At 37.1% G+C, this 21,245-nt stretch overlaps 5 protein-coding genes across 7 annotated transcripts; 1 reads left to right on the plus strand and 4 right to left on the minus strand.

Annotated features, from left to right (window-relative positions):
• Positions 1 to 782: 782 nt before the first annotated feature.
• LOC110764712 (hexose carrier protein HEX6-like) lies at positions 783 to 3,138 on the minus strand. The gene is made up of 3 exons (XM_021967727.2): positions 2,528 to 3,138; positions 2,108 to 2,430; positions 783 to 2,031 (listed from the first exon to the last, which is right to left on the minus strand). The coding sequence occupies exons 1-3, from the start codon at positions 2,655 to 2,657 to the stop codon at positions 958 to 960; spliced, it is 1,527 nt and encodes a 508-aa protein (XP_021823419.2). The 5' UTR covers positions 2,658 to 3,138; the 3' UTR covers positions 783 to 957.
• Positions 3,139 to 3,267: 129 nt separating this feature from the next.
• Positions 3,268 to 6,013, minus strand: LOC110764671 (hexose carrier protein HEX6-like). The gene is made up of 3 exons (XM_021967683.2): positions 5,473 to 6,013; positions 5,022 to 5,344; positions 3,268 to 4,518 (listed from the first exon to the last, which is right to left on the minus strand). The coding sequence occupies exons 1-3, from the start codon at positions 5,603 to 5,605 to the stop codon at positions 3,475 to 3,477; spliced, it is 1,500 nt and encodes a 499-aa protein (XP_021823375.1). The 5' UTR covers positions 5,606 to 6,013; the 3' UTR covers positions 3,268 to 3,474.
• A 1,652-nt stretch (positions 6,014 to 7,665) lies between these two features.
• Positions 7,666 to 10,272, minus strand: LOC110764719 (hexose carrier protein HEX6). Its single transcript, XM_021967734.2, has 3 exons — positions 10,056 to 10,272; positions 9,604 to 9,926; positions 7,666 to 9,001 (listed from the first exon to the last, which is right to left on the minus strand). Exons 1-3 carry the CDS (start codon positions 10,189 to 10,191, stop codon positions 7,955 to 7,957), a joined length of 1,506 nt encoding a protein of 501 aa, XP_021823426.2. The 5' UTR covers positions 10,192 to 10,272; the 3' UTR covers positions 7,666 to 7,954.
• Positions 10,273 to 14,481: 4,209 nt separating this feature from the next.
• On the plus strand, positions 14,482 to 15,908 carry LOC110764762 (expansin-B15-like). The gene is made up of 4 exons (XM_021967783.2): positions 14,482 to 14,709; positions 14,797 to 14,909; positions 15,144 to 15,337; positions 15,441 to 15,908. Exons 1-4 carry the CDS (start codon positions 14,523 to 14,525, stop codon positions 15,778 to 15,780), a joined length of 834 nt encoding a protein of 277 aa, XP_021823475.2. The 5' UTR covers positions 14,482 to 14,522; the 3' UTR covers positions 15,781 to 15,908.
• Positions 15,909 to 16,638: 730 nt separating this feature from the next.
• LOC110764695 (uncharacterized) lies at positions 16,639 to 20,531 on the minus strand. Of its 3 annotated transcripts, none has more exons than XM_088249587.1 (5): positions 20,290 to 20,531; positions 19,715 to 19,856; positions 18,958 to 19,184; positions 17,951 to 18,208; positions 16,639 to 17,360 (listed from the first exon to the last, which is right to left on the minus strand). In XM_088249587.1, exons 1-5 carry the CDS (start codon positions 20,329 to 20,331, stop codon positions 17,055 to 17,057), a joined length of 975 nt encoding a protein of 324 aa, XP_088105713.1. In that variant the 5' UTR covers positions 20,332 to 20,531; the 3' UTR covers positions 16,639 to 17,054. The 3 variants fall into 3 exon arrangements, with proteins under 3 accessions (XP_088105713.1, XP_088105714.1, XP_088105715.1); XM_088249588.1 differs by having other exon boundaries at positions 18,958 to 19,191; XM_088249589.1 differs by lacking the exon at positions 19,715 to 19,856 and having other exon boundaries at positions 18,958 to 19,191.
• Positions 20,532 to 21,245: the final 714 nt, after the last annotated feature.

Consider the following 21,245-nt stretch of genomic DNA (forward strand, 5'->3'; position numbering starts at 1 on the left):
CTGTCAGTCGAGTAAACCCACCAATAGTGTCCCGCCACGTTGGCGCTCAAACGCGGACCAGGATTCTGGAGGGTACTTCAACTGAATATAACCGTTGTGTGTGTAGACTGAGATTAACATTTTTTTTTTGTTTATAGTAGACTGCAGTGTCCCTATCTTTGTTTTATTTTTATTTTTATTTTCATGAAACGGTTGTTGCCTATTTTGAAGGTCCCACGTTTTGACATTTTGTGTTTTATTGGGTCTCCTACTTGCAAATATAAAATCAAAGGAACCAAATCTATTAATATTATCAAGTCGTGATTGAATGTGTTATCTTATGGATGTGACATAAATTTACAAAATTCAACTACGCGGTCAGCCAAAAAAAAGATAATATTACTGTCTGTCAACTATGTAACAGGCACGAGGAACTTGATTAAGAGTATTTACTTCTTACACTTGAGGTTCTAAGGTTCGATTATCATTTCACTTAATATCGCTTGTGTATAAATAAATAAACTATGTAATTTATAGTTTGCTCACTGTTTTTGCATTGGTTGTATTTTATTGTTTATATTTATTGCTTTTTTATTTACAAGAGCCCTCCTTTGGAGCAGTGTTCTTCATGTGTAATCTTGTAATATGAATGGATCTACTCTGTTTTATAATTTTTTTTAAAAACTATGTAATACATAAAAAATTTATTTATTTAATTGGAGACTATGAATGTACTTTATTTACCTTGATGAATTATGATGAAAATGTTTTGATATTATTATAGTTTGAAAATGTGTCATGTCTCAAAAGGTAAGGGGCCAGAGATAGCCCAATAGATCCAAATAACTGAAAGAGGAGCCCAACATCAAAATGACATTCGAACCTCAAAACGAACACAGAAAGTGCCTTACTTCTATATCTATACATATCCTATTGTAATGTGAATTTTGTATCATTACAATTCACAATACAACCGCATCAAGGCGCTTCTATCTTAGCGTCCTTGCTAAAATCCCCCACAATTCTCCTCCAAAACCAGTGCTCCACCCACACCATCTCCATCTTCTCAATAGGCACGTTCTTCGTCTCTGGCAAAAACAAGTAGACGAACACGGTCATCACCATCACCCAACCCCCAAAAAAGAAGAAAATCCCGGACTTGAAGTGGCAAAGCATTGCTAGAAAAGTTTGAGCAACAATGAAAGTGAACAAAAAATTCACAACCACATTGATGCTTTGCCCGGCTGATCGAATTTCCAACGGGAAAATCTCACTAGGCACCAGCCATCCAAGAGGCCCCCATGACCACCCAAATCCTGCTACATATATGCATATCAAAACCAGCACTAAATATGCATACCCTTTGCTCACTCCACCATGATCACCAAGCTGAGCTGCCATCACACCCCCAACCATAATTTGTGACACCAACATTTGAATTCCCCCTACCATGAACAAAGCTCTTCTCCCAAAGTTGTCCACTATGAGCATAGATATGAAGGTTGAGATTGTACCAACTACGCCGGTCATGACAGCAGACAAAAGCGATGCGCTTTCTCCCAAACCAATTGTTCGAAAAAGAATCGGGGCATAAAAGGCTATGACATTGATCCCTGTCACTTGCTGGAAAAATGGTATGGCTATTGCCATGACAAGTTGAGGCCTATACTTTCTCTCTAAGATTTTCTTGAAAGGGTGTTTGATAGTTTTCGATACGTTGTTTGCTTTGATGAGATCATCAAGCTCTGCTTCTACATCATCAACGCCTCTGATGCGCTGTAACATTTGCTTGGCCCTTTGGTGGTCTATGCTGCGCTGAATGAGACTGTTTGGTGTTTCAGGAAGGAAAAATGCACCAAGTGTTAGCATTGAGGCAGGGACTGCAGCCATGGCTAGGGAGATTCGCCAACCCCAACCGGCTTTGATCTTTTCAGTGCCGTAGTTGATGAGGTTAGCTGACAGAGCACCAATGCCAACACTAAATTGGAAGCCATTGTTAATTGCTCCTCTGTGTTTTGCTGGTGCCATTTCCGAAAGATACAAAGGAACAGCCTGCACAAAACAAATAGATTATGCAACAAAGTAACAAGAAAAAACCTGCATTTGGTTTAGGGGCAAAAAATACTACCTGATTAGCAAAACCAACACCAACACCAAGCAAGATGCGACCGAGGATTAGCATGTAGATGTTCAAAGCTGCACCGTTTAAAGCCGAACCGGCAAGAAATGCAGCACCCCCAGCAAGGATGGAAGGCTTGCGGCCATATGCTCTAGTGACCAAACTGGCAAAAAGGGAAGCTAAAAGGCCAGCTATGTAGAGTGAGGATGTGAAGGAGGTCAACAATTCGCTATCGAATTTGCAATAGTTGCTGATTTTCATGTCGGATTTCATCCTGGTGTACACTTCTGGGAAGAACTTTTTGAGAAATGGTTCCATTGATGTCACTCCACCTTCACATATAGCAGTTTACTTGCATAAAGTTCGCTGACTTTAACATTATATAGTTTTGCAAATTTAAATGAACTGATTTGAGTATGAAATTGAGACCTGAAATTCCAATGTCATAGCCAAAAATAACTCCTCCTGTGGCTGCCACCATGCAAGAGAGGAGCACAAATGGTGTCATCTTGCCATTGTATTGCCCTCCTGCACTTGATATTGCCAACCCAACTGCCATGGCTAGCTTCTTCCAAGCTCACCCACAAGAGAGCACAGAGAGAGGGGAAGAGAGAATTCAAAGATGTAACTTGTACAAAGAGAACAGCAAATGTAGAGCAGTCTTACTTGACTGGTTGAGATCAAACAAATCTTTTTGGACTAGTTGCAATCAGAGTCTCTATCAGACACGTCATGTTACAAAACTCAATATTCAAGCAGGACCATTCAACTTACCAATTGTTGGGACAGAAGAGTACCGCTAGGCTACAATAAAAAGTTGAGTGAATTATTGGAATTATTGGAAGTTTGGAACAGAATCTTTTATTTTTCCACATAAATAAAGTAAAATATTAGGGAAGGAAGAAAATACAATAAAAGAATGAAAAAACAGCCATATCCATGCTTGACCAGCAATGTTAGCTTAGAAGCTGCCAAAAACTGATGCTTAAAAAAAACCTGAGCTTTCCTTGGTTATGCCAAGTGTCCTTGATATGGGCAAATTACTAGTCACTTATCATAATGCATGATTATTAGGCATTTAGCATAAACTAAGCCTGTTAGCTTAAATTAAGGTCTAATTCATTGGTTTAAGATATGATTTTTTAATTAGTTTAGTTCATATTCAGACATGCCGCCGAGTAAGGACAAACCGTCATAGCCCTCTCTCATGTGATTTGTTTTTTCAGTAAACTTCTACATATGGTCCCAAATTACATCACGCCAATAACCCTAAAGTGGTACAATCCAATTAACCTCTAACCTTTTTGGTTAGATGGATTAACAATCAATTTACCACATCATTAATTACAGCTTAATTAATCACTATCCCCCCTCACTTATCGCACAAATCTGTTCCAAAACCAATGCTCTCTCCACACCCTATCCATCTTCTCAATAGGAATATTTGCAGTCTCAGGCAACAAGAGGTACACAAAACCAGTCATCACCATAACCCAACCTCCAAAAAAGAAGAAAATCCCAGACTTGAAGTGACAAAGCATGGACAGAAATGATTGAGCAATAACAAAAGTCGACACAAAGTTTACTGCCACTGTAACACTTTGCCCAGCTGATCTTATCTCCAATGGGAAAATCTCACTTGGGATCAGCCACCCTAGTGGGCCCCATGACCAAGCAAACGCAGCTACATACACACACACAAAGATCAGCACCAAATATGCATACCCTTTGTTCATTCCACCAATGTCACCTAGCTCAGCTGCCATTATGCTCCCTACTATAACTTGTGACACAAACATTTGAATTCCCCCTATTGCAAACAGAGTTCTTCTGCCTAGTTTGTCCACCATAAGCATTGATATAAACGTCGCGCCAGTACCCGCAGCGCCGGTGCTCATCACAGCTGACAAGAGTGACATGCTTTCACTTAAACCAAGTGTTCTAAAAAGTATCGGGGCATAAAATGAGAAGACATTGATCCCAGTCACTTGTGTAAAGAATGGCATGGCAATTGCCATAACAAGTTGAGGCCTATATTTTCTTTGCATCAATTTCTTAAAAGGGTGTTTGATGGTTTTTGAATTTTCACTTGCTTTGATGAGATCATCCAGTTCTGCTTGGACATCTTCGCATCCTCGTGTTCGTTGTAGCATTGACTTGGCTTTTTGGTGGTCGTTGGTGCTTTGGATAACGCTGTTGGGTGTTTCTGGCAGGAAAATAGCACCCAAAGTTAGTATTGAAGCTGGGACTGCTGCCAAGGATAGGGAGATTCGCCAGCCAGAGCCGCCTCTGATCTTTTCGGTGCCAAAGTTGATGAGGTTAGCTGATAATACTCCAATGCCAACACATAATTGGAAGCCAATGTTGAAAGCTCCTCTGTGTCTAGGTAGTGCCATTTCTGAGAGATAAAGTGGGACTGACTGCAAGGATATGTTTGATTGTGTGGAACCAAATGTTATAGCACATAATATTATTGAAATGTATATAAAATAAACTATGGAAAGTTTTGTCTGCCATGGCATCCTATGTTTCAAGAATTTTGTTTAAAAATAGCGAGTAATATGTATGGCAACAGTGTGAGAATGTGAAGGTGAAAATGTTTCACATTGGTAAGTTAGAAAACTTTGCAAGGGCTTATAAGGCTACTCCCCTCATTGCCAATTGGTTTTAGGGTGGAACCTCAACTTGGTTTGTCCACATGTGGCCGTTGAGTGTGTGAAAATGTGAAGGTGAAAATGCCATACATTGGAAAGTTAAAAAACCTTCCAAGACATTAGAAGGTGTTGTGCTACTTTCCCCATTGCCAATTGGTTTTGGGGTGGAATCTCAACTTTCTTTGAATAGAACATTACCCTATAAACCAATCTTAAGTATTTTTTTTTAAAAAAAACGAAAAAAAAAAATCAAATATGGAGCATAATACCTGGTTTGCAAAGCCAACCCCAACACCAAGCAAGATGCGACCAGATATTAGCATGACGATATTAGTAGCTGCACCGCCTAGGGCCAAACCAGCAAGGAATAAGGCACCAGCTACAAGGACTGAAGGCTTTCGGCCGAATGCTCTGGTGACTGAAGAGGCAAAGAAGGAAGCTACAAGGCCAGCTATATAGAGTGAGGATGTAAATGTTGTCAAAAGTTGGCTATCAAATTTGCAGTAGTTGCTGGTTTTGGTGTCTTCTTTCATTTTAGTGTACACTTCTGGGAAGAATTTCTTGAGAAATGGCTCCATTGAAGTCACTCCACCTTCATGAATTAATCAGGATTAGTACTTGCATAATAAGTCAATGAATTTTTTATTTTTTATATTTATTTTTGGCAAGTATTACAAGAACTAATTCGATATATATGTGTTACTAGAGAAGCTGACTGACCTGAAATCCCAATATCATAGCCATAAATAATGCCTCCCATGGCAGCAACCATACAAGATATCACCACAAGCAGGGTCATCTTGCCATTATAATGCTCATCTTCGCTTGTTATAATTGCTAACTCAGATGCCATGGCTTCTTTTCTTTCAAGCTAATGCCCAGAAACAAAAAATATAGCGTATAGATTAAGACTATGAACAGAAGTCTTCCTTGACTGCCGTACATCATCATTATCAGTAAGCCTCAGCGTGGAATGTTCAAACCGAAAAATCACTTAATTTTGGACTTCATTGGAGCATAAAAAATATAGTCCAAGAATAATAAAGCAAATTGACATTAAGAAAAACAAAATAGTCCAAGAATTTTGGACTTCATTGGAGCATAAAAAATATAGTCCAAGAATAATAAAGCAAATTGACATTAAGAAAAACAAAATAGTCCAAGAATTTTGGACTTCAGGTGAAATTATAATAACCAAAATGAAAAATTGCTAAAAACTGCAATTATATAGACCACAAGTGTCATGTATTTTTTTTGGCAGCGCAACTGTCATGGCTTTGCTTCTTCCAAGCTCAACCCACAAGAAAGCACAGAGAGAGAGAGAGCAGTCTTTCTTGACTGGTTGAGATCAAACAAATCGTTTTGGACTGGTTGCAAATTGCCAGAGCAGGCCTTGGGGTGGGCGAGAGGGGCCTTGGGCCCTTAATCCAAATTTTTTTATATATATTATATATATACTATTGTTCAATTTATTTTTAAAAAAAACATAAACAACACACGATTAAATTAGGTTTCTTCATTTCCTCTTTTCAGAAGGTTTCTTCGTTTCCCACGCATAAATAGAAACAACTTGTCCTTGAGGAAGGCAATTCCTCTCCTAGTTAGTTTCTCCGTGGAAGAACTCTATTTAATCCTAGTTAGTTTTCCCCATCTCTCTTCAATCCATCCATTATTTTCAATTTCTCTCATCCTTTTTTTCTCATATCATATTGTAACCCTAAGCAGGGGTGGCCCGGAGGGTGTGCAAGTGGTGCCACCGCACAGGGCCCTGATTTTTTAGGGGCTCCGATTTTTTTTATGTGTATAATATATGTTTAACAAATGTTATATATATACCAAGTGAGCAAATTGTTGACACAAAGACGTTCCTAGTTGTGTTGGTTTGCAAGGCCTCAACTTTTATTTAGGGCGCGACTTCAAAACCCGCTTGTGTTAAAGGCTTGTCCGATGTCAACACCAACATTCAATATCCCAGCTAGTTTCACAACCACAAACTGAAATAATAAATACCCTAAACCCTATGCTCAGATATTCAATTTTGCAAAAAATAATGCATCCAACTAACTCAACCAAAATAATTGCATCTAATTAATGATGTTCCTGGAATATTGATACAAAATAAATTAGGTGTTAAAAAATATTTAATATCTGAATATGATCTATGATGACAAAGACTTATCGTCACAATCATGGTGATTATTCAAAAAGTGTAACATCTCTGACCCAATTTAATTGATTTAATCCAATTTAATTCTTTTGTGAAATTTCAAATTTGTCCTTGGGAGTAGGGGTACTTTAGTCACTTTAAGAAAAAAAAACATTTATTGTATGACATTACGTAATGGTGTAAGTTTGTGTTAGCATATGTGAGGCCCCAATTTAAGATTCTCACATGGCCTTCAAAATCTCAAGACCGGCCCTGACCCTAAGACTTAATCTCACACTAAAAAGCTCACAAATTGTCCTTGAGATTGATGGTGACCAAGAGGGAGGAACATGAGAAATTGAAAAGGTAATCAGATTTATAATTTTTTTTTAATTATATATTTGTTCCTAACTTCCTATCTATCAAACTATTTTCAATTTCCAAATTATGCACAAACAATGACTTTGTTGTTAAGAGACTTAGACTCTACTTTATAATTGACCATGTAGGATTATGCTCTATAATTGTTTATCATAAAATTATTATTCATGCGCACTATGTAAAATCATTTTATTTGTTGTTTTTTCGCAATTGTATACTAAGGGAAGGGCCTCATTTAGTTTATCACCTAGGGCCACCCAAAAGTCAAGACAGGCCCTACAAATTGCAATCACAATCTCTATCAGACGCGACATGTTACAAAATTAAATATTCAAGTAAGACCATTCAACTCACCAAAATTCAATATTCAAGCAGGACCATTCAACTTATCAAAATGCATGTTTATTAGGCATTTAGCATAAACTGAGACTGTTAGCTCTAATTGATTGGTTTCAGGAGTGGTTTAGCTTCACACCTGCGAACCTCTAAAACAGAGCAAACAGCTCTCTCTAATGTGATATGTTTTTCAGTGGACTTCTACAAATGGTCCCAAATTGCAAAAGGCCAATAACCCAAAGTGGTACAATCCAATTAACCTCTAACCTTTTTGGTTAGATGGGTTAACAATCATTTTACCACATCATTAATTACAGCTTAATTAATCACTATCCTCCCTCACTTGTCCACAAATCTGTTCCAAAACCAATGCCCCATCCACACCCTATCCATCTTCTCGATAGGAATATTTGCAGTCTCAGGCAACAAGAGGTACACAAAACCAGTCATCACCATAACCCAACCTCCAAAAAAGAAGAAAATCCCAGACTTGAAGTGACAAAGCATGGACAGAAATGATTGAGCAATACCAAACGTGGACACAAAGTTTACTGCCACTGTAACACTTTGCCCAGCTGATCTTATCTCCAATGGGAAAATCTCACTTGGGATCAGCCACCCTAGTGGGCCCCATGACCAAGCAAACCCAGCTACATACACACACACAAAGATCAGCACCAAATATGCATACCCTTTGCTTATTCCACCTTTGTCACCTAGCTCAGCTGCCATTATGCTCCCTACTATAACTTGTGACACAAACATTTGAATGCCCCCAATTGCAAACAGAGTTCTTCTGCCTAGTTTGTCCACCATAAGCATTGATACAAACGTCGCGCCGGTGCCTACCATGCCGGTGCTCATCACAGCTGACAAGAGTGACATGCTTTCACTTAGACCAAGTGTTCTAAATAGTACTGGCGCATAAAATGAGATGACATTGATCCCAGTCACTTGTGTAAAGAATGGCATGGCAATTGCCATGACAAGTTGAGGCCTATACTTTCTTTGCATCAATTTCTTAAAAGGGTGTTTGATGGTTTTTGAATTTTCACTTGCTTTGATGAGATCATCCAGTTCTGCTTGGACATCTTCGCATCCTCGTGTTCGTTGTAGCATTGACTCTGCTTTTTGGTGGTCGCTGGAGCGTTGGATTAAGCTGTTGGGTGTTTCTGGCAGTAAAAGAGCACCGAGAGTTAGTATTGAGGCTGGGACTGCTGCCAAGGATAGGGAGATTCGCCACCCCCAGCCGCCTGTGATCTTTTCGGCACCAAAGTTGATAAGGTTAGCTGATAATACTCCAATGGCAACACATAATTGGAAGCCAATGTTGAAAGCTCCTCTGTGTCTAGGTAGTGCCATTTCTGAGAGATAAAGTGGGACTGACTGCAAGGATGTTTGATTGTGTGGAACCAAATGTTATCACACATAACATTATTAAAATGTATATAAAATAAACAATGGAAAATTGTGTCTGCCATGGCATCCTATGTTGCAGGACATATGTATGACAATAGAACATTACCCTGTAGACTAATTGATGTAGGACACGGGTGAATTGAGTATTTAGGTAGTTTAGCGGAAGCGAAAACAATGGAAAACATAAAATAGAACAAAAGGGATAGGTCTGGAATCACTCCAGGGGTTTGACTTCACATCAAGTAGTCTCCAATATCTGGAAAGTAAACTTTTCTTAATATCTCAAATCTGAATTTTAAAGAACAACATGGGGGGTATTTATAGCAAACTAAAACCAAGAGACAATAGATAAAAATCTCTCACTAAAACAGAAATCCTAATCCACCAAGGAACTAAGTAAAATAAACTAGGAAACTTAAATCAAATCCTACTAAAAATCTGGAAACTAAAATCCTAGTGAAATCTGGAAAACTAGAGACTCTCGGAAACTAATAAATCAGGAAACTAACTACGCATCACTAATCTTAAGGAAAAAAAGGAAAAAAAAATTCAAATATGGAGCATAATACCTGGTTTGCAAAGCCAACCCCAACACCAAGCAAGATGCGACCAGATATTAGCATGAAGACATTAGTAGCTGCACCGCCTAAGGCTGAACCAGCAAGGAATGAGGCACCAGCTACAAGGATTGAAGGCTTTCGGCCGAAGGTTCTGGTGACTGAAGAGGCAAAGAAGGAAGCTACAAGGCCAGCTATATATAGTGAGGAAGTAAATGCTGTTAAAAGTTGGCTATCAAACTTGCAGTAGTTGCTGGTTTTGGTATCTTCTTTCATCTTAGTGTACACTTCTCGGAAAAATTTCTTGAGAAACGGCTCCATTGAAGTCACTCCACCTTCATGAATTAATCAGAATTAGTACTTGCATAATAAGTTAATGAATTTTCTAATTTTTTATATTTATTTTTGGCAAGTATTACAAGAACTAATTCAATATATATGTGTTACTAGAGAAGCTGACTGACCTGAAATCCCAATATCATAGCCATAAATAATGCCTCCCATGGCAGCAACCATACAAGATAGCACAACAAGCAGGGTCATCTTGCCATTATAATGCTCATCTTTGCTTGTTATTATTCCTAACTCAGCTGCTGCCATGGCTTTTCTTCTTTCAAGCTAATGCACCAGTGTGGAAAAAAGAGAGTAGATATTGGGAAGATAGAGTTTGTATGGTTATAGATTGAGAATATGAACAGAAGTCTTCCTTGACTGAGAATATGAACAGAAGTCTTCCTTGACTGCTAGACATCATTATCAGTATGCCTCAGTGTGGAATGTTCAAACTAAAATATCGCTTAATTTTGGACTTCATTGATTGAAGCATAAAGCAAAATACAATCCAAGAAGAATAAAAACAAAATAACATTAAGAAAAAATAGTCCAATACTTACAATTCACAAATCATTTAGCCTTTGTTGGTCTCCATTGGGCCCACTAGTTGATATTTTGGTATTTGTTTGAAGGCTTATTATCACAAAAGGTCCCTAAGGTTTACGAAACTATCAGATTGCATCCTTAATGTTTTTTTGTGTCACTTATGGTCCTCAAGGTTAGTATGTGTGATCACAAATGGTCCCTGCTGTTAGGTTCCGTCAAAAACTCCGTTAGTTTGCTGACGTGGCATATATACATATCACAAAACATCCCTGAGGTTAACACATCTATCACAAATGGTCCCTGCAAATTTTTTTAATTTTTTAATTTAAAATTCATAAAATTTTGTTTTTGTTTTTTATAATATTTAAAAATATATATTGTATTTTAAATACATATGATACTATATTTTTGAAGATGAGGGCTCCACATATATGCCACACCAACAAACTAATGAAGTTTTTTTAAAAAATAATCTAAAATTCATAAAATTTAAAAATGAAAAAACCATTTATATAAGGATTTTAACCTTGAGGACCATTTATAAACCCTAAACCCTTGATTTTTTTCATTTTTAAATTTTATGAATTTTAAATTAATTTTTAAAAACTCAATTAGTTTGTTGATGTGGCATATATGTGGAACCCACATCTAAAATAATATAGTGTCATGTGTATTTAAAATACAATGTATATTTTAAAATAATTTAAAATTCATAAGATTTAAAAAAGAAAACCAAAATTTTATGAATTTTAAATGAAAAAAATTTGCAGGGACCATTTGTGATAGATGTGTAAACCTCAGGGATGTTTTGTGATATATATATATGCCACATCAGCAAACTAACGGAGTTTTTGACGGAACCTAACGGCAGGGACCATTTGTGATTACACATACTAACCTTGAGGACCACCAATGACACAAAAAAACATTAAGGATGCAATCTGATAGTTTCGTAAACCTCAGGGACCTTTTGTGATAATAAGCCTTGTTTGAATTAAGGCCTAATATTCACAAATCTAAATGAGAGCAAAATTGGAAAGTCCGGAAAATATTTTAGGATTTGGGTGATGGGTGTCAATTTGACACAAACCTAGAGGAGCGAGACAGTGGAACTGGAAGCAAACTGACCTCTCCAAGTAACAACTAGTCGGCCCAATGGAGACAACAAAGGCTAAAAGATAAATATAGCCCAACAGAAACACTACAACAGAAACCCCGAGCCCAATAAGACTCCAAAACAGCCCAAGAGAAACAAAACAGAAACCAGCAAACAAAAGAGATAACGGCCACAAACAAACACGAATGAAACACAAAGGAAGCAAAAATCACATAGTTAACACTATTTGTACTAGCAACCGGTTTGTGGATGAGTGTTATTGGAGTAGTCCATCTGGCCCTGAACCTTCGTGCCTTTGCCTTCGTTTCTCAGGAAATTCATGTTGGAAGTTTGAAATCAAATGTCCCACATTGGAGAAACCAAAAAGTTCCACATGCTTTATAAGCATGAAACCTTAACACCAATTAAATAAAAATTGATGGGCTGATGGGCTTGATGGTTGGCTTGCTTGATTAATAATAATATTTAAATAATCAAGACTTGGGCCTTGGGCCTTGGGCTCTCTTCAAAATAGCCCGAAAATAAAATAAATCTTTTTATTTTTATTTTTCGGATTTCTTTTAGCAGAGGTTAGATTCAAACCAAAAGACTTATCTTTTCGTTTGAATTTGAACAGGTATAACTGATACTAACTGCTATTTTGAAGGGGTGCAGTTCTGTTATAAAAACACAAGTCCTAGGCAAATAAATCTTTTTATTTTTATTTTTCGGATTTCTTTTAGCACAGGTTAGATTCAAACCAAAAGACTTATCTTTTCATTTGAATTTGAACAGGTATAACTGATACTAACTGCTATTTTGAAGGGGTGCTGTTCTATTATAAAAACACAAGTCCTAGGCCATAATACGATCATCTTTTTTCCATCTATTTTATACTGCTTAAAATTTACATATTGTATTGGAGAGAAACACACCGCCATTCGCCATAATCCAAGGATCCGGTGCTGGACCCTTGGGTTATAGATAGTTGAATCCTGGGAGATAGACGCCTGTTTAACTTCAAGCATTGAGAAGAGGCGAATTCTGTCTTTAGGACATTGCGAATACGCAAGCCTCTATCTTCAATAAAAGTCAGTATTCTGTACTTACTTTGTATTTACATATTTATACAATTTCTATATCTGCTGCTGTCTACAATTTAGAATCTGTGTATTAAGATAGTGATCCTATAATATAAGTTATTTACTGATTTTCCTAACAATTCATGCAACGGAAGATCCTGAATTTGAGACTTTCTACACTAAAAATATTCTCTTAAACGAAGATATGGATGATGGCTTGATATTAATTTGGGGGACTTAACAAAATCAAAAGCTTCACTGACCCAACTAACTTGAATGTATATATTTTATTTTTTCAAAAAGTTTTAGCATGCAGAAGTTGATATAATAAAGTAGGATTATCTATCTCCATGAAAAAAATTATATATATTCTACATAAAACCCAAAATGATAGATTCGGTGGTTGAGATTTCTCTCTCAGTGGGATTTTAAAACAAGCTTCCATCATTATATATTCAATAGGTTGTGTGCATAATTACAAAATTATTTCATCCATAAGCTAATCAATTACCGTTGAAATAATAATGTCCATAATCTACGAATTAGTATATAATAGGTGACCCTGTTGTTGAAATTATAGCCATTTGATCTTTATTTTTTATTATTTTTGTTTTGGAAATGGCATCCCAGAAAATTGTAAGAGCCTGGCGATATATATAATAACGACCGTTAACAGCCATCAACGGCTGAATCCATGGAAACCTTTTGTGCATGATGTAACACAAAATGTTAAAATCCAAGATCAAGGACGGCCCTACTCCACCGACAGACTTCTTTTCGTTTAGATTAGTTTGGCTGAGCCATAATATTGTTATAATTAGCCATGCAAATTAGTCAAAAACCTACTGCTTGAGTTGATTGTATCGTCTCGTGTGGGCGGATGGCTCCACAGTGGTCAAGTGACCCTTCTCATGTTTAGTATATTTGATCTTTTTACATGTTTGTACTTGATTTTTTTATACAGTATTTCTGAAATTTGACCCCTTTCACCGTCTTATTTTGCGAAAACTACAAAAATAAAGAAGAAAACTTTTGTCTCCCATGTCCCTAACTTATGCTACTTACCCTTTTAATTATTTCTTTATTTGTAATAACTTAATAATTATTAAGCTAATTACCTAAAACTAAAAGCATGACACTTACCCTAAAAAAAACTCAAAAGCATGACAATTCAAATTGAAGATGGACAACCTATGCTCTGTTCTAAATATTTTGGAATGATATAAAAATTAATACAAAGGATTTTATTATCAGATGAATTTTTTATTTTTATTTTGTGTTAATCTTGTTATTTGAAGTTGACCCCTCTTGATGGATTTTCCGTCTTCGCGTCTCGTCTCGTCTAGTCTAGTCTAGTCTAGTCAGCTTATGGTTATCAATTCTGGACTTGATGAGCTCTAAATTTGACATTTTGGACAGTGGAAAAATAGTGAAAATTCATTTGGAAATCTTCCCCAGTTTCTTAAAATAAAGTCAATAAAGCACCACACACTCAGCCTAAATTTATGGGTTTTATTTTGAAATCCTCCTTGAAGATTTGCAAGTAAAACCATGTTTCCATTGGCTTATCTGCAGAACTTGAGGTTGCAAATTCAAACCACATGTAGATTAGTCTGTGATTATTTTCCTCTCAATAAAAGATACGGTAATTCAAAAAAGTGTCCTCTAGTTTGTGTCAAATTAAGGCGACCTGTAGAAAACGTCATGTTACTTCACTTCACTCCATTAATAATACCAATTTTTAAAAAATAATTGGACTTGGATTGATAGCAACAGGCACATGATATTGCCCTCTATAAAAACCAGTAAGCTTTTAACACTAAAAACCACACTCTAAACTAGCCATATCAACTTAAGTGCAGTGCAGCTTAGTCATGGCCGCTCTTAATAAGCTACCCTTAGCTGGTTTAAAACCCCTTTGGTACTTAATCACTGTATTTTGCTACTTTAAGCTGTGTTTTGCCGTTAATCGCAAGCACTTAAACTTGTCGACCGCTGCCACCCATTGGTACCCTGCCGGAGCTACTTGGTATGGCAGCCCTGACGGTGCAGGAAGTGACGGTAATTAATGCATGATTAATATGTGCATGTTTAATAATCTTGGTTAAGAAATAATGATGTTGCTTAGTTAACAAATTGTAAATGCAGGCGGGTCTTGTGGGTATGGAAATTTGGTGTCACAGCCTCCATTCTCTTCTATGATTACTGGGATAGGCCCTTCTCTGTACAAATCAGGCAAGGAATGCGGAGCTTGTTATCAGGTACAAAGTATTTCCTCTCCTTTCTTATTTTTTCTAGGTGGTAATTGCACGCACCCCTTATAATAAACTTCCCTTCTTTTTATATTCTTTTTAAGGCATGTTACATCACTCTTCTATATATTATTTATAATAGCTGACATTCATAAAACTTTAGTGTTTGAACGTATATATAATAATATATTACTTCTCTCTAAAAATATATATATTAATTTGTCCAATTTTAATTAACGTCAGGTAAAATGTACCAAACATGCATCTTGTTCCGGCAGACCAGTGAGGGTGATCATCACAGACTTTTGCCCCGGAGGACCTTGTGCATCTGAGCCGGCACATTTCGACCTGAGCGGAACTGCATTTGGTGTCATGGCACGTCCTGGCCAACAAGAGAAACTACGCGATGCCGGAGTGTTACAAATTCAGTTTGCATGGTACATGAAACCCAATTTTACATTTGCAAAATTTGGTAGATTATTTATTATACATTTTGGACTAGATTAATTTGTGTTTTTTTTTCCCATGCCCATTTGCCAGTGTGGCATGTGACTATTCAGGAAAAACCATTGCATTCCACGTGGACCAGGGCTCAAACTCAAACTATTTTGCTGCTGTGATTGAATTTGAGGAGGGAGACGGTGATCTTGCTGGTGTTGAGTTGAAGGAGGCTTCCTCATCGGACAGTGGTGATGAATGGCGTGCCATGCAACAATCATGGGGTGCAGTGTGGAAACTTGATGCAGGCTCAGAATTGCATCCTCCATTGTCAATAAGGTTGACATCTCAGTATTCAGCCCAAACTTTGCTGGCCAAAGATGTAATTCCAGTTGGGTGGAAACCTGGTGCCACCTATAGATCCTTGGTCAATTATCTATGACCAAGTCTCTACCCTATAATAATAATAATAGGATATATAATATATGAGCCAGGAAATATGTATTAGTAGAATAAAACCAGGAAAACGTGACCAAATTTTGCAATTATAATTGAAAGTCTACTTAATCATGACGTCCTGTAAAGAAAAACAAAACGTGGCACAATTATCCAAATCTCGAGCGTCTGGTATGAAGAGAAAAGGGAGAGACTCCCAGAAAAAATAGAAATGAGTGGCTTGGGAGAGAACTCCTATAATCTCACCTCCTCAATTTTCATGAAGAAGATGAAAATAAGTTATGAGGGAGGAACCCTCCCAGTCACTCATTCCCATTGGCCTCTGGGAGGCCTATCTCCCATTTCAACTCAACCAATTCTAAGAGTGTGTTGTGGTCATGGGACTAGGATCTGGGAGGCCTATCTCCCATTTCAACTCAACCAATTCTAAGAGTGTGTTGTGGTCATGGGACTAGGATCCCTTAATTTATAGAGAAGCCTCCAGGTAACAAGTTCCAAGAAACCGCCTTAGGAGCCCATGGTTTTCATATTGAGAATTGTGTGTGAAATTACACCATTGCATGTTTTCCACGTAGTAGAATTTCAAGATGTGTAGGTTACGCCTAAGTTTTACTCCACAAGGGTCTCGAAAGTATAGATTGTAAACGGTTAATGACAGAGAACTGCCCTGATTTGGTGCAATTTGGTCTGAAATAGAGTATCGCGCTGGTTGGGCTCATTTGCTCATTTTACAGCCCAATATATTTTCCAACAATATTTCCGACACATTTCTTGTAAGTTATAAGCAAGCACATTCAAAAGGGCAAATATTTGCGTCTGGTTATGTATGTCAACAACACTGCAGTTGTTGAGCCAAGTTTGCTCATATAAATGAGCAAGGTTTTATGTTCATGGAAATTAATTAGGGTACATTACATTGCCAATTCGGAACAAATTCTCTTTCTACTCTTTTAAGCCTTGATATCATTATCCTCCTTGTTATAATACCCCATTTTCACAGTTATACAAAGAAAAAGAAAATTTATACTTGCAATAGATTACAATAAATTCAAGATAAAACTTAGAAATCAGCAAGATGGAAAAAGTCCAGTTTTTCTTGTTTTTATCGCTAGCTTAACAAAGTCTCTTGATCACTGCAGTCGGAGACATCCATTTCTTTTGGCACAGCAGCTATCCTGAACATGAAGGCAAACGTTCCTTATTCATTTTCACACACACACCACAAGCCTTCAAAATGAACAGACCAAACTCATATTTGCCTTAGGGGATAAGCACAACAGATCCAGATGTTTTCCTATTCTCAAGGTCTTCGTGTGCCTGTGCTGCTTGAGACAATGGGTACGTGTGATTTACTCGAACCCGCAATACACCTGATTGAACATTACCAAATACCTCTCCCGCCATCCCTAGCAATTCGTCTCGAGTTACAGCGTAATTGAAGAGTCTAGGCCTAGTCAAGAATAGTGACTTCACTGCAATGGCTGACAATGGAACCGGATCTGGTGCACCTGATGACTGCCCAAAACTCACCATGTATCCACGAGTCTTCAAGCATGCCAGTGATCCCTGAATACAACAATAACTCCCAATTAGGGATTCTTTGTCCAAAATACAAATTACCAAAAGACTGCCTACCCAGAACTCATTATCTAACAGATTATGTTGATCTGGGAGACCAGTTGGGCTTGCAACATTTGGATAAATCATGCCACAACACACTTATTTGAGGGTGTCTTTTCTTCTTCTCTTTTAATTACTGATTACCAACCGTTTGCACTACCACAATCACAATGTAACTAACTTTAGGGTCTATTAAGGAAGAGTGATTTCAGGTCTAAGAATTTAGTAAATAAAATATAGCTAGATTGACTAATCCAACATAAAAGCCTTTTGTCAAAATCCAACTCCTAACTTTAAAGCATTCCGTCTAAATGGACCCCCTCATCTTTTAAAAAATTCATAAACCTGGCTCAAATTCAAAAACAACTGGTTTCACAGGCCTGGTCTAGCATTGAGAAACTTCAGCACCATGTTAGGGGGAAGCCTACTCAAATGTATTCATGCAGAATTTGAACAGTGTATGATCTCTCCCTAAACACCCTTGATTGTGTTTTCGTTCATTTGTAGAAAAAAGGGAGAAGAAAAGTATAGCTTACCTCAAAAGTGTCCTTCCCTACAGAATCATAAACAACCTCGACCCCATTGTCAGATGTTATTTCTTTCACTCGAGCAACAAAGTCCTCTTCCTTATAGATTATGACATGGTGACATCCATCCTCCTTGGCTTGAGCTGCCTTCTCTTTAGTAGATACAGTTCCAATGACAGTGGCACCAAGGGCATTAGCCCACTGGCATAAAAGGGATCCAACTCCACCAGCTGCTGCATGGACAAGGACTGTGTGTCCAGGTTCAACCTGTATAACAACACTCAAGTCAGACCTAATAACAAAAGCAACATAAGTTTCAATTTTTTTAAACATATATAACATTAGGAAAGAGGATGGGCTATGTTAAGCATGCAATTGTAGAATGAACCCAAATTAAGATTGAAGCACTTAGTTGATTACACGTTGCTGGTTTACAATAGAGCTTGTTTTTTAAGGTGCACTATCTTGAGAACAAGAATGGTAGTTTTATCTTACACTTATTGAATTCATACTTAGTTGTTATGTTTCTTTTTCTTTCCACAGATTGTCTGGTGGAACGGAATCAACAAGAGAACAAGAATGGTAGTTTTATCTTACATCAGATAATGATAGGACATGTTTTTAAAATTTATAGTCTCAAAGGAACAAATATAAATAGGGAGGGAGAGAGAGAGCTCCTCAACTCCCAGGAGTGCTCATGATTAACAAATGAAAAAGACTAACTCAAACACAACTGAGCATACTTTGTCAAAACAGGGGCAATTCTGCCCAAAAAGTTTTACAATGACAACAATAAAGATCAAAACAGTATTAACAGTAATGAAAATTCTCCTTGACAGGAAAACTCATAGGTGCATGCTAATAGCTCTAAAAAAATGTTTTGCAATGCCACACGCATATTCAAGGAATATTAAAATTAGCATGGCCTAAAATATCACAACCAGGATGTGGTTATCTTAATGAGTGGTTAATGACTTCCTGAAATTCCAGATGCTGCTGCAGAAATATAACGCTACCTTGAAACAACTGCGTAGTAGAAACTGAGCTGTCATACCCTTGAGCAAGAGGGATGCAGCAACAGTAGGATCAATGGAAGGAGGAACAGGCACAACTCTGTCTGCAGGAAGGATCTGCTCTTCCGCATATGAGCCCATTGGCTGACCAGCATAGGCTACAAGATCTCCAACTTGCCTGCCTGTTAGTCCTGGTCCCACAGCTGTCACAACTCCACAAGCCTCAACACCTGAAATCTGTTTTGATTTGTAAATAAATTGTGTAAATCCATTATCAAAGCCCAAACAAGTTTTATATGTAAATATATACAACAAATCTAACAATGGAAATCGTTCTCTGATGTCATGCTCTGCATTCTTGTATTATGTTGTATTAGGTTCACCCCAATCGTCCCTAACCATATTTCAAAAAATATACTCTCATGGTAAAGGTTTATTAGAGAAAACTGTGAAGAAAAACCAAAATTTTAAAAAAGAACATGAAGTAAAAAATTGGCTAGAAGTCAATCTTGGTTGAACTGTACCTTCATAATCTTATATGGTAAAGGTGCTGTCTTAAGATAAGTTTACTTAAGTTGTGCTTTAGCTTCTAACCTATCTTTGGTTGGAGTAGTTTTAGATGAATCTTTCTTGCTTTCTGCTTATAATGGGCAGATTCTCTCTTTGTTGTATAATCGAGGATAGCTTTTCCTCTTGATTATCAATACAAATGTTTCTATTCAAAATAATAATAATAATAATCTTAGAAATGCAGCAAAACCTGGGGTGTAGGGGACCGTAGCAGCCTTATAAATGCCTTTGCGGTAGTATACATCAACGAAATTAAGCCCAATGGCCTTGTTCTTCACACGAACCTCTCCCTCCATTGGCTCTCCTACTTCTACATCTTCCCATTTCAAGACCTAACACCATCACATGACAAAAATAAGTAAAATGACGAGGAAAGTAAAGGAATAATGGCATTGAGCTGACAAATATGGGAGGTCAAAGATAAATTTTCTTTAAGCAAAACTAGACAAACTGATACTGCCTTACCCAAAAAAAAAAGTAATGGATACTGATTATTGAATAATCAGTGTCAAAAACTATATATTGTTTTCTGATCTACTGGCCGACTTATGTGAAGGATTATTTATGAAGAGACTTGATACACTATACACAAACTGCGAATTGAATTCAGCAATCTCAAATACTTTTAACACTGATAGAAATAAAGACAAGTAACCAGTAATTATACACAAGTGAGTTTTGATAATCTGACAAAAATAAAAAGCACAACCCAATAGCCGGCCAATTCAAACATAAAAGCATATGTATGGAAACAGAGAGAGAGACCTCAGGTCCACCAAGCTCATGGACTCGAATGGCTTTGACCATCTTTGCTGCTGGTGGTGATGCTGATTCAGTGGCAAGTGCTCTAACTACTGGTCCTAAGTGTAAAGGGTAAACACTTGCTCAAATTCTTATTGTTGCTCAAAATCTGTGAAAAATGTCTTGAATTTGGAGTGCAGTGGTATGAAGCAGACAGCAATTGTGTTGAACAATGGTTCTGGAATCTTATTCTGATTGGAAGTAAACCCATTTACCTTACTGATTTGATCCTTGATTTGTCTCGACAATGAAATTGTACGAGGCTGTGATAGAGGCGAGGTGAAGAAACAAAGGCCTTTGGGCCTATTGGGCTCATTTCATTCATTTTGAAGCGCATAAGTGATGATTTTTGGCCCACTTTGATCATATGCTTCAAACAACCCAAAAAAAATAAAATGTACCTAACACTAAAAACTAACACAATTGTTTCTTAAGCTTTGCTACAAATTTTTACGCATACATATATCTATATACCAAGTTTTGACAATTTGACTGAAGCCAAATTAGTGTTGGGGACAAAATTAGAAACAAAGTGTGGAAATTTGGATATCATGATGAATTGCTCCCTAAATAGAATTTAAAAATCAAACACAACATAGTTGATAGCTATATCAATTAACCCACAACATTACCAATAAAGTATAATGCCAATATGCATATAAATGAATGTAATTTGATTCAAGTAATGAATAATCATATATATATATATATATATATATATATATATATATGATCTGTCTACTTTAATTAAATAAAGGTGTAGAAAATCTCGTTCTTGAGAATGTTATGTTCACCACCAAGTTATGTGACATATTGATCAATTGGGCTGCTCCCTCATTTTTATGCGCAACAGAAAGTTAATTTGCTGATAAAAACAAAACAATGACCAACTCTCTCTCCTGCCTCTGCGGTGGGAGTAG

The sequence above is a fragment of the Prunus avium genome, chromosome 2 (assembly GCF_965620075.1).
Source record: "Prunus avium chromosome 2, drPruAviu1.hap1.1, whole genome shotgun sequence".
In the NCBI taxonomy this organism is placed as follows: domain Eukaryota; kingdom Viridiplantae; phylum Streptophyta; class Magnoliopsida; order Rosales; family Rosaceae; genus Prunus; species Prunus avium.